At 33.7% G+C, this 12,987-nt stretch overlaps 1 protein-coding gene across 7 annotated transcripts in view; it reads right to left on the reverse strand.

The window, feature by feature from the left end:
- DMXL1 (Dmx like 1) overlaps nucleotides 1-12,987 on the reverse strand; it is a 125,765-nt gene that overhangs the window by 21,985 nt on the left and 90,793 nt on the right. For 4 of the 7 annotated variants that reach the window (XM_070793285.1, XM_070793283.1, XM_070793288.1 and 1 more), the window contains 4 exons: nucleotides 11,755-11,841; nucleotides 8,351-8,472; nucleotides 7,845-7,986; nucleotides 4,228-4,288 (listed from right to left, as the gene is read on the reverse strand). In XM_070793285.1, the coding sequence (XP_070649386.1) occupies nucleotides 4,228-4,288; nucleotides 7,845-7,986; nucleotides 8,351-8,472; nucleotides 11,755-11,841 (412 nt within the window). Of the gene's footprint in view, nucleotides 1-4,227; nucleotides 4,289-4,541; nucleotides 4,593-7,844; nucleotides 7,987-8,350; nucleotides 8,473-11,754; nucleotides 11,842-12,987 lie in introns of all 7 variants that reach the window. The other 3 variants (XM_070793284.1, XM_070793282.1, XM_070793286.1) reach the window with 1 other exon arrangement.

Consider the following 12,987-nt stretch of genomic DNA (forward strand, 5'->3'; position numbering starts at 1 on the left):
CTTTCATCTAAGAACATATCCTTACACAAAACAACAGAAGCAATTGAATCAGATCTCTATAAACTATTTTCTTTTGAAATTATCTCAATTAAGTTTTAATAACCTTTAGTAGATAATGTTCATGATAAAGAGTTAGAGTCTCAGGATTATTTAACTTTGTATGGTGACAGATGGTAACTGGACTTATGGTAATCATTTTGCAATGTATAAAAGTACTGAATCACTGTTGTAAACCCGAGACAAACACAATATTTCAAGTCAACTGTATTAAAAAGATGATCTCGGGATTACAAACATTCAATTCTTATCAGTCATACAAATAATGTTTAAATACCTGCATTTTTCTCTGACAAAATGATTGGAGAAGGTCTTGAAAGTCATGCTAAATAATCAATCATTTCTAATAATTTTATTATGATTGATCTAATACTCAAATACAGTATCCATTTCACTAAGGAATATGAACAAACTAAATGTTATTACTTCTTTGCTTTATCATTTCCTGATTGTATGTTACTAGAATCTTACATAATCCCCCTGCTCTATTTTCTTCTTGTAAAAGGTATATGAAAGTGAAAGTGTTAGTTGCTCAGCTGAATCCAACTCTTTGTGACCCCATGGACTGTAGCCCTCCACGCTCCTCTGTACATGGGGATTCTCCAGGTGAGAATACTGGAGTGGGTTGCTATTTCCTTCTCCAGGGGAACTTTCTAATCCAGGGATTGAACCCAGGTCTCCTGCATTGCAGGCAGATTCTTTACCATCTGAGCCACCAGGGAAGCCAAAAAGATATATAAGTCACCACTATAATGATATATATCATTAATGATATATAAGTTACTGTACAGTTCTGAGAAGTAAATGAGATAATTTATATAAATCATTCAGAAATATACCTAACATACAGGGCTAAACTGACATTAAGAATACGGTACAGAGGTAGTGAAAAATTATATTAATGTACGTAAAGCATCTAGCACATTTCTAGTCATATATGAGTTAACTTTCCTTCCTTCCTTTCCAAGTACTTAAAATAAAGGAACTTCAACTGTTTTGGTATATTTTAACACTGGGCTGGGATGCAAGAGTGAGTACAATTTCTTGTGATTAGGAATGTTAGTAGTAGGGCCACCTGATGTGAAGAGCTGACTCACTGGAAAAGACCTTGATGCTGGGAAAGAATGAAGGCAGGAGGAGAAGGTGGGGCGGTGCGGGGGGCGACATAGGATGAGTCGGTTGGATGGCACCACGGACCCGATGGACCTGAGTTTGAACAAACTCTAGGAAATACTGAAGGACAGGGAAACCTGGTGTGCTGCAGTTCATGTGATTGCAGAGTCGGACATGACTTAGTGACTGAACAACAACAAGGGTACTGTATTCCCCTCCCCCCTATAGTTTTGTCTAGCTTAATCACAAACATAAATTGGACTAGATGCATTAACAAAAATCACTGAATCAGTTCTAATGAGGTGGATGAAACTGGAGCCTATTATACAGAGTGAAGTAAGCCAGAAAGAAAAACACCAATACAGTATACTAACGCATATATATGGAATTTAGAAAGATAGTAACAATAACCCTGTATATAAGACAGCAAAAGAGACAATGATGTATATAACAGTCTTTTGGACTCTGTGGGAGAGGGAGAGGGTGGGATGATTTGGGAGAATGCCATTGAAACATGTATAATATCATATATGAAACGAGTCGCCAGTCCAGGTTCGATGCACGATACTGGATGCTTGGGGCTGGTGCACTGGAATGACCCAGAGGGATGGTACGGGGAGGGAGGAGGGAGGAGGGAGGAGGATTCAGGATGGGGAACACGTGTATACCTGTGGCGGATTCATGTTGATATATGGCAAAACCAATACAATATTGTAAAGTTAAAAAATAAAATAAAATTAAAAAAAAAAAAACAAAAATCATTCAAATGTTTCTATTATTCATGGTTTTCATTTATTTGGAAAAATCCCTATTAGTAGCTTACATGAAAATGAAATACTCTCTTAAAACTTTATAAAGTTAAAAAAAAACCAAAAGGTTCCTATAACCAAGTTGTCTGAGTAAATATCCCTCCTTAGTAACTGGAGAGTGTTATGCTATATCGGTGTTGAAAGAGTTAAATGCAACCTTAAATTTTTTAACATACTCATTATTTTTTTTTAAGTGGAACTTTCTTTTTAAGACTTACCTTTCTATTTCAACTCATCAGATTAACTTCTATAAAATTTTCCTTAAGTCCAAAAGTATTGGTTTATAATGACTAAGATCTTTTAAAAATCTGTTCCAAGGAAGAAAGGAACTGTTTTGAGGTATCAGCAATTCAGTCAAATTTTTAAGAAAACCTATTTCAGGGCTTCCCTGGTGGTTCAATGGCAAAGAATTCACCTGCCAATGCAGGAGACATGGGTTCAATCTCTGGTTCGGGAAGATCCCACATGCCACAGAGTACCTTAGCCCGTGCACCACAACTACTGAGCCTGTGCTCTAGAGCGGGGGACCCACAACCACTGAGCCCATGCATCAAAACTACTGAAGTCCATGATCCCTAGAGCCTGTGTTCCACAACAAGAGAAACCACTGCAATTGGAAGCCATACACTGCAATGGAAAAAGCTCAAGCAGCAACAAGGACACAGCATGACAAAAAAAAAAACTACAAAAAAATTTTAAAAATAAATAAAAAACTCATTTCAAAATTTTTCCAGTTCATGAAAGGAGCCCACTGTTGAACTAAATTACTATCTGTGAGACTTATTCATGATATGAAACAATATACTGTAAAAAATATGTCAGTGATTAGTTAGCATTTAATTTTTCAACTCTCTTATCTGTCAGTTACAGTAGTTCTCTGGAGAAAGTACTTATCCCAAGACAGAAGTTACATGATACTACTTAAGAACTATGAAAATAAGTCCATTAATTGTCTTTGAATCCAGGAATTATTTTATTTAAATCTATGGGCTTGAGGCAGAGCCTATTCATAAACTAGTCAATTGTCATCACACATGCTTTAGGGCTGAGAAATAATGAAATCCCTTCAATATTTCAGGAAACTTCTAAACCCTACTGCAAAGAGTAAGGATAGGTTTTAAGCACTGCCAAATTTTCTTGCTGTGGGATTCATATTATCTACACTTTATATATAAAACACCTTTGACTTCTTCCTCTCTAAACAATCTCATGATTGTTTTTAGTTCATGCTTTACATTAGACTTGTGGATAGAAAACATATACTTCTAGCATTGAATAAATTCAACATAGTGAAAAATTGACTAAAGTTTTCAGTATTATTTTATATCTCTAGCATAAGTAACAGGAGCTACCTATTCATCTTTTATTAGACATCGGTATACAACTTTGATAACACATGCTTACAGCACTTGTGATCATTAAGTAAAAAAGAACTTTGGTTTTGTCATTTGTATTTTATCAGAATATTTCTCATAAAAAAGGTGGTACAATTTTTTATAGTTATTAAATTGGAGGGACATGAGTATCTTTTAATTAACATGCACTATTTTTACTGTTTTTTGTTACTGTGTGGTAGGACAACTTGATGAAGGGCACAACTTAAAAATCTTATTAAAAAAAACTTGAAATACTCACATGCCAATATGAATACTGATTCCAACCCAACAGTTAATTTTAAAGTTGCCTCTATTATTATTTCTGCTTCAATACTTCCAATAATTCCCCATTAATTAAGTTCTTTGTTAAAGGAAGAAAAACTTTTGAGATTCCTAGGAAGATTAACTGAAAGTAAATATATCCTGCCTTAGAATGTATAACCATTTCCTATACTTACTATTAGTGTATCTGATAAAAGATAAACTGATAAATATTAAAAAAAAAATACAAACTGATTATGATGAGGCTCTAAATGACCAAGATATGGTTCTGGTCTATATAATAAAAGATGAGAGTGATCCAAGTATTAAAACAATAATTGTCAGCTACAATTTAACACTATGAAGAGTACAGAACGCTCAAAAATAAAATGTGCTAAGAAATATGCAGCAAAAATGCTACAAATTTACACATTAAGTTAGTCTTTATTAATTCAGGAAAATTACTTTCTCTATTTTTACTCAATTTTGAGGTGATTTTACTTGCTAGCAAACATTCTCAACAAAAAATAAAAAAAAAATGTTGACTACTTTTGATTGATACTAGAATTTTCCTTTAAATTCTTTACAATAATGGCTTATTATCAACTTACAGTAAGGAAGAGTTGGATGAGAAGTCATTCTTCTGACATTATTAATGGCTTTCTTAATCATCTGTTAACAAAGAAAAATCATTCTTTTACACTTTTAATAAAAAGTAGCATTAAAATTTTATACTGTGACAGGAAATTCAAGTAACATTTCTTTTTGTGTGATTCCATAACTATCATAATGGGTGCTAAAAATTCTAAATATGATAACAGAAATAAAATTTTTAACAGCTCAGCTAACATTTTAAGTGTACATACGTTTTCTGCATCATTGCCTAGGATCTAAGAACAAATTCACCTCAAGAATTTAGTCTTACCTCCTTTCTTGCCAATTCTTTTCTGATCCCATTAAATTTATTGGAATAATCCTGAATAGGATAAGGTTAAAAAGACAGGCAGAAGCATGTGAAAAAAAAAAAAAAGAGGTAAACAGAAAACTGTATAAATTTTTAACTGATAGTTTGGAACTACTTATTCACCCATTTTAAAATTATGCTTTGAATGGTTTAAGTAGCCTGTCAAACAAGAGTAAACTAAGTACTTGAAATTAAAGGGATAATTTTAATTTACAGGATATATCCTACTTATAGACTGTAACTAAAGTTATAGATTATCCAAAGTTTGTAGCACCAGTCTCATGTACATTTTTTTGTTGTTATTGTTCTTTTGGATTTTAAATTGTTTAATTAGCCCAAAGCCATAAGTAAAGTGCGGATGTAATAGGGAGGGACAGAACTAGGTCAGCAGAATCAGGGAGGAACAGAAACACTGAAAGACATGTTTGGATACAGCTATACTCCAAAAGAGCAGAAACTGGTCCTAACTAGTATTCCTTTTCATTACTATGCATAATTTAATAAAATAATAGGACTAGAAAATATCTGATCAAATTCTCTACCCACAAAAACTGAAAGCCTGCTGAATGTTATTTCTGTTTAGTAAACATGTTTAAATCTCTAGTCTCAATTAAAAAAAACAGCCTAAAGATTCTTGATTTTTCTTTTAATTATTTTTTTCCCCTAGTAAGAGTATCAAAGAAAGGAAAATCATGAATAAAAAATACAAAGAGTTAAGTTTCTGAAAGCATATGCAGACTAGTGCAAGGGAAAGAAATCACTGATTATTTTAGAAGATCTATTTAAAAGAAACCACCTTATATTATTATTATGTGACTCAGACAGTAAAGTGTCTGTCTACAATGCAGGAGACCCGGGTTCGATTCCTGGGTCGGGAAGATCCCCTGGAGAAGGAAATGGCAATCCACTCCAGTGCTATTGCCTGGAAAATCCCATGGACAGAGGAGTCTGGTAGGCTACAATCCATGGGGTCGCAAAGAGTCGGACACAACTGAGCAACTTCACTTTCACTTTCACCTTATTATATTGGTGTCTTTTTCCTGAGGATGGAGTAGGGTAATCCCAATACTTATGTTTACAAACCACAATGACACCAACTAAAAAGATGTTCTAACATTTAAATAGGAAGAAAATTCAGTCCTAAGAGGAATGACAAAGGTAAATTTCCATATAAAAATGCTCTGGAGAATAAGCAAATATTTTCTGAGCATCGACTAAATGTTAAGCACACTCTACTTAGAGATCATCAGTGTGTATAAAGTAGGCATATAATAAACTCTCAAAGAGCTTACATTCAGAAGGGTATAAAAAAATACAACCAAATAATAATAAATAGATAATTTATAAATTGATAAAAGCTATAAAGATGATAAAATGGGATAATATGACGATCAAATGAGAAAATAGGGTAACTGGGAGTAGAGGAGGGAGGAACAGATACCTTTGCTAGGGAAACAAGAGAAATCTCTGGGAATCTGAGTTGAGATCTGAATGGTAAACAGCAAATATTGTAAGTAGAGAACAAGGCAGAGGCTCTAAATCTGATGTGTTCAAGTGGTAGAAAGAAGGTCACTGCAACTAGAGAGAGCAAAGAGAATCCAGTGGGGAAAAAAGGGAGATGCTGCTGCAGAGGCTGGCTGAGTTTAAGACACACAGGACCTTAGGGGCCATGTGAAGGACTTGTTTTAAAGCAGTGCTGGGAAATCCTAGATTTAAGCATGGGAGTGATAACCTGAATGATGTTTTAGAAAAGAGAAACTCTGCCTGCTGTGTAACAGACAGAGGGAGCAGTTGTAGAAGCAGAGATCAGAAAGAAAACTGTGACAGGAAGAATTGTATTATATTCTCTGAAAATAGAGCTGGAAAAAAATGCTTATTATTTCTTTTAATATATTTGTATATTCTAAGTTCTCCTTTAAAAGATTAGTTTTACAAGTGAATTTCAATGCATCTGTCCACTGGAAAAAATTAACTATTAATGACCAAGTCTTTTCTTTTGAATAATCACTAGACTGTTTTTCATATTCTTCAATTCAATACTTAAAACAGTTCTCCATGAAGTCAATGAGTGAAGAGGAATAGAGGGCTTTAACAGAAGCTCTACCACAAATTGGAGACAGTGACCTGAGTTAAATTCCTTGACCTTTCTTGATCTCAAGCTACATCTAAAGAACAGTTAAGTGGAGTAATGTAACAGCTACAACAGATATCTCAAACAATAATAAGGTTATATGATTGGTAAAGGAACTGCATTAAGTATGAAATATTATCAGGTATTATTAAAGATAATCAACTTTATTTAAAGAATTATCTTCACTAATTGGTAAAAAAAAATTGGGTGGGGGGGCAAAGACAGAATTCTACAGGACTTAAGGAACTGTGGGAAAAAAAAAACACCTACCACCTAGCAAGTCACCGAAAAATTGCTGGTGCTGGGTTTCTTTGGTTCTGTGTATCGATTTCTATACTCATGTAGATACAGCTATGGATCACATCCTAGGTAATCAGGGCTCAAGAAAATCCTCCATTACTACAGAAAAATACTTTTTCAGTTCATCTGCATATTATATTTTGCTTAAGTTTTTAAAATATTTGTATCATTTTTTTTTCATGAAAAGAAAAATATATTTGTCTCAGGATCAACTAAGAGTTGTTAGTTGATAACCATTTAAAATTATTATCTAAGTTAGGAATTGGCAAATCTTTTTTGAAAAGAACTAGATAAATAAATGTTTGGTACTTTATGGGCATATAGTCTCTGTCTCAGATACTCAGTCTTACCATTGTAATGTGAAAGCATCCATAAACAAAATACTAAAAAAATGTGTGGCTATGTTCTAATAAAACTTTATTTATACACAATAAAATCTATATTTCATGTAATTTTCATGTGTCGCAAAATACCATACTTATTTTGATTTTTTTAATGGCTTAAAAATATACATTCTTAGCATGTTGACACAAAAACAGGTGGTAGGCAGGATCTGACCCACAGCATGTGGTTTGCTGAGGCCTAATTTGGAACAGTAAGTTTCAAATAATTATTATTTAAAATACAGCTCTTTGTATTTCCATTTATTTAAAATAATTTTTGTTATCAAATGAAAACCTATTATTCTTCAAATAAAAAAATCAGAATTTCCAAAAAGTATATGACTTACTAAAAAAATTAAAATTTTAAAAAACATTTACATCATCCTTTATCTTATTAATTTAGAAGGGAAAAGCAGACATTTATACACAAACATTTTTAACTTTACATACCACAGATGCTCCTCTGCCAGTCTGTGTACTACCAAGCCATGGCATGTTAATTGGAGTACCGGGATTGCTATGTGTGTATGGGGTTGTACCTTGCACAGCTGTTAAATCATCACGAGCATGTATAACCAAGAAATCTTCTGATCTGCAAAAGAATGTCAGCCAGAATAAAACAACCCATCAGGTCTTCATTTCTTGTTATACCTGAAAGCTCTAACATATGACTTTGCATTTCTCTTTAAAATTAATTTTCTTCAGCTCAACTTCTAACTCACAGCCAATAATTCCATGCATGAACATTTTCAGATCCCTTCTCTTATTCCCTCCCAACCCTCAACCCACTTTTTTAAAGTTCCAGCCATCCCACTTCTTTATTCTTTAGCATATCAACTTCCATTTTGCTTACAATCTAGGAATATTCCTTTAAAAAATAACTTGAAAGGTACAGTTCTGTGGATATCATCATTCATACTGCAATATCACCATTTAAAAACAAAGTAAAAGGGTACCCTTTGGTTTCCATTTCTACATCATCATCTACCCAAGTATAGATCTGTGTAGCCAGAATTCCAGAAACATCTAGTTCTTGAACATCATGGCTCGAAGCAATTGCTATGCAGTTTCTATTCGCCTGAAAAATAAATCATATAATAATTTTTAAATAAAAAAAGCATAATGTGTATATGGGCTACTTTTGAAAATGGAGACTACAAAACAGCCTCTAGAAATGATAACTTTAGGTATAGAATAAATATTATTTTCACAAATAAATATTTTAATAAACTTTGACTGAGATAACCATCAGGATGAGCTTGGAGATATGTTTATATTTTGAGAATTTCACAGCATTCAGCAGAAGGCCAGCTACAAATGGAAATGCAAGTGCCACTTCATTTCTTCAGCCAGTAGCACTCTCTCTCTAGTCTACTAGAATGGTACTATCTCCCTAAAATTTGCACAGTTCAGAAATGTGAAGTGAGATATTGAAAAATATAGGAGCCCTGGAAGGTAAACAAAGGTAAGGGAGATAAGAACTTCAAACTGAAGAAATAATGGTGGATTATTCAAATAGGATGGTATTGCTTTCTCCTAAAGCCTTTCAATCTTAGGCAAGACAAACAGAATTTGGAAAGGGGTCTTGTGGCTCAGTTAGTAAAGAATCCGCCTGCAATGTGGGAGACGTGGGTTCAGTCCCTGGATGGGAAGATTCCCTGGAGAAGGGAAAAGCTATCCACTCCAGTATTCTGGCCTAGACAATTCTGTGGACTGTATAGTCCACGGGATTGCAAAGAGTCGGATACGACTGAGCAACTTTCACTTTTTCAGGGCTTCCCTGGTGGCTCAGAGGTTAAAGCGTCTGCCTGCAATGCAGGAGACCTGAGTTTGATCCCTGGGTTGGGAAAATTCCCTGGAGAAGGAAATGACAATCCACTCCAGTATTCTTGCCTGGAGAATCGCATGGACGGAGGAGCCTGGTGGGCCACAGTCCACGGGGTCGCAAAGAGTCGGACATGACTAAGCGACTTCACCCACTTCACTCACCAAGCAAAGGTGATGAAGTAAGTATTTCAGAAAAAAATCATCAGTGAAAAGTTGGTCAGATTAAATGATAAATAAATTTCAACATCTACAAATTTAAAATGTGTATCTTTAAAGAAAAAAAGGAAGATTATTGATAGCAAAGAGAAAACAGGACTAATATGTCAATTATGCAAAATTCTAATACAAACTGAGACTGAGAAAACAGACTGAAAAAACTGAGACTCCAGAGATATGTGGAAAAAAAGGAAATTAACTACACTGCTGGAAGGTAATTCTCCACGTGACTCTCTACTTCTGTGTGTCTTGTGAGTTAGTCAATGACTGTCTTTGTTTCACAGTATTATTATCAGGATGCCTATATAGCTATAGTCTCTCCCTCCAGATCAAAAGGCAGATATGCTTACTGTCCATTAGAAAAGATATGGGTTTCCTGAACTCACTGTTCTCCACCTGTAAGGCAACACACTTTGTTTGGGTATCATCTAGCCCTCTTGCTGTCACTGGGAATTGCACCTTAGGGAACCAGAGCAAAAATGCTAAAGTTCTAGCTTTTGCTTTTGCTGTTAGTAATAAACTATACTTTGTCTCTGGTCCTGGAGTCTTGTGTCTTCTAATAGTATCCATTAAACTGTGAAAGCTAACTTGTTACACTGAATGCAGGGGAGTATCTCAGATCCTTCACAATGCTTGACACAGATAATCCACAACTACACAAATAAGGAAAAGTTCAATGTTATCAGCATTTTTAATTACTGCAATTTAAAGCAAAAGATATTATTTCTTAGCTACAAATTCAGCAAAGATGTAAAAATTTAACAAAATAACTGGAGAAATAAAAATTAAACAAGTACACTCTTACAAAGTCAACAGAAGACGTTGTATTATTATTGTGAGGATGACTGTTCAACTAGTTATATCAATTCAAATAAGAGCAAAAAGCTAGTTTGTTTTATAACACAAAATATTAAAATCTTATTTTCTTCAGGATAAGGAAGGTACTAGTTGTGTATAGATAATAACTTTATATTTGTATTTCACATGTATATATCATAATATATAAATAGCACATCATGAGAACTGCCTGGCTAATTCCAAACTTGCCTGCTATGAACAGAACTAGTCATTAATCAGGAGTGTCGTATGAGGAAATGAGACAAGGAACCCAGGAAAAGATGAGGAAAGAATGACAAAGGAACTATCTAGATGAAATCAAAGACAAGACAGACAAGCATAGGACGATGAAGAACCAATTGATGAATGATTATTGAATGGGTAATGCCATAGGATATGATCTAAATAATATTTTAAAGTTATGAATCCATGAAAAAGTGTGAGAGTGTGTGTGTGTGTGTGTGTGTATCTCTCTCTCTCTCTCTCTCTCTCTCTCTCTCGAAGGCAGGAGGAGAAGGGGACAACAGAGGATGAGATGGTTGGATGGCATCACCAACTCAATGGACCTGAGTTTGAGTAAATTCCGGGAGTTGGTGATGGACAGGGAGCCCTGGAGTGCTGCAGTCCATGGGGTCGCAAAGAGTCGGACATCACTGAGTGGCTGAACTGAACTGATATATATACACACACATATCTAGATATGTATATCCTTTAGGTTATTGGTAGTAAAAGGAAATGAGCAACTAGAAGTTTTTATACATTTTTTAGTAATGCAGTTAGGCGAGATAGGAGGGGAAAGGGCTAAGACAAATTTCAACCGTGGACCACTGTACCTAAGGCTACCTCTTCTGTAAGTAGCTTATAGACACCTCTATGGAGGATGCTGAGTAGAAGGGTAAGGGATACAAAGCAAACACTCTAGTTGGGCAGCTATTATAGCTAAAAGTTAAAGAGGAAGACTTTCTGTGAGTCACATTTAAGCTTAATTTTGATCTAAGAATCACATTCAACATATTCATATAAGAAAGACAGAAAACATTTTCTTTGGATTAATTGGATGTGTTGTATAAACTGTAAAGGCAGGGAACTTCCCTGGTGGTCCAGTGGTTAAGATGCCATGCTTCCACTGCAAGGGGGTGTGAGTTCGATCCCTAAACAGGGAACTAATATCCCACATGCCCCGCTGCATGGCAGAAAAATAAAAATAAAATACAATTATTCTCAAGGCAACTGCATATATAAATACTTGAGACTTCCCTCTGTTTAGTAATAAAGTATTTTATCTGCTATATATCCAAAGTCAAATAAATTATCAAGCAATATAATCATCTTATATAATAAAAAATTTACTCAGATTGCAATTTAGGGAGTAGAAAAATAGCTTTGAGAAAGGGAAACAATGCTAGTAAATAAACTGACAGAATAGGTGACATTCTCCAACTATGAACACTTAATTAAAGAAAAAAGTCGATGTACTTACTTTATTAACAGCAAAAGCAGTAATGATATCAGATTCTTTATGAATAATTCTTGCTTTACCTCCAGGATATCCCAAATCTGCTTCTATCTACATGGAGGGAAGAAAGATAGAAAAATACAGCAATTTTAGTAATAGGAAAAAGAAATATGCCGGTCTTTCATTTAATACTTGCATAAATTAAGATGCTTTTTAGATAATTCAAATCCAAAGGTACTAATTTACATTCTAATTATTTCTGAAGCAAAATTTGGTAAGAGAAAATGACATCTTTACAAATTTGCTTTTTCACATATAAAAACATAATTGATAAACAAATCCATTAACTGCTTATATTCTTAAGGTGCAATAATTTAAGACATTCTAATTATTAAAGTAAAATAAATTTACCATACTTAAGTTTATAATCTTTTGATAATATTCTAAAAATATAAAAAAGCCAGAAGATAAATATTTTAGATCTTGCAGACCAATAGAGTCATGCTGCATATTCATTTAAAAAACCTTTCAAAAATATAAAAACCATTCTTAGCTCATGATCTACAGAAGAACAAGAGGACACAGCCAGCTGAATATATTTTACAGACTCCGTATAAAATAACTTTCTAGTTATAAAATAAACGTGAAATCCTGAAAAGCATAATATTTTACCCAACTCAGTAATCATTTTAATAGCTGAATAGACCATAATCCAATATACGTTAGACAAGGGAAATGTATTTGACCTTTTGCTTATACCACAGAAGGCAAATACATCTTTCAACTTAGAAGAGAGTACTGTATAAAATTAAAATTTACTAAAATAATCAGAGGTAAAATGAAGAGGCAATTGTTAAGAGTTAGAGATGTTACTTAATGCACTATGATTCATTTTATTTTATACTCCCTAACCTTCAATTTTTAAAATAAATTATAAAATGTTTTATAACTCATCATGAAATACAAAAGTTATTAATTTGAAATTATAAAACAAATTTACTTCCTGGAAAATTTAAATAAAATATCACCAATCCCCATCCACTGTTTGACCACAGAACTGAGTAGGGTTAGCAGTATTTTTAAAAATGGCAACTAAGATGACAGTTCATTTACAAAGTTGAAATAGACTTATAATTAAACCAAAATAACCATATGCAATCAAAACTCACAGTCACTGGATTGAAAAATGTCAAATATAATCTTAAATGAAACTTGCTAACAAATATTTTAAAAATTCACTGCTCATACACTTTGGTT

The sequence above is a fragment of the Bos indicus genome, chromosome 7 (assembly GCF_029378745.1).
Source record: "Bos indicus isolate NIAB-ARS_2022 breed Sahiwal x Tharparkar chromosome 7, NIAB-ARS_B.indTharparkar_mat_pri_1.0, whole genome shotgun sequence".
Classification (NCBI taxonomy): Eukaryota; Metazoa; Chordata; class Mammalia; order Artiodactyla; family Bovidae; genus Bos; species Bos indicus.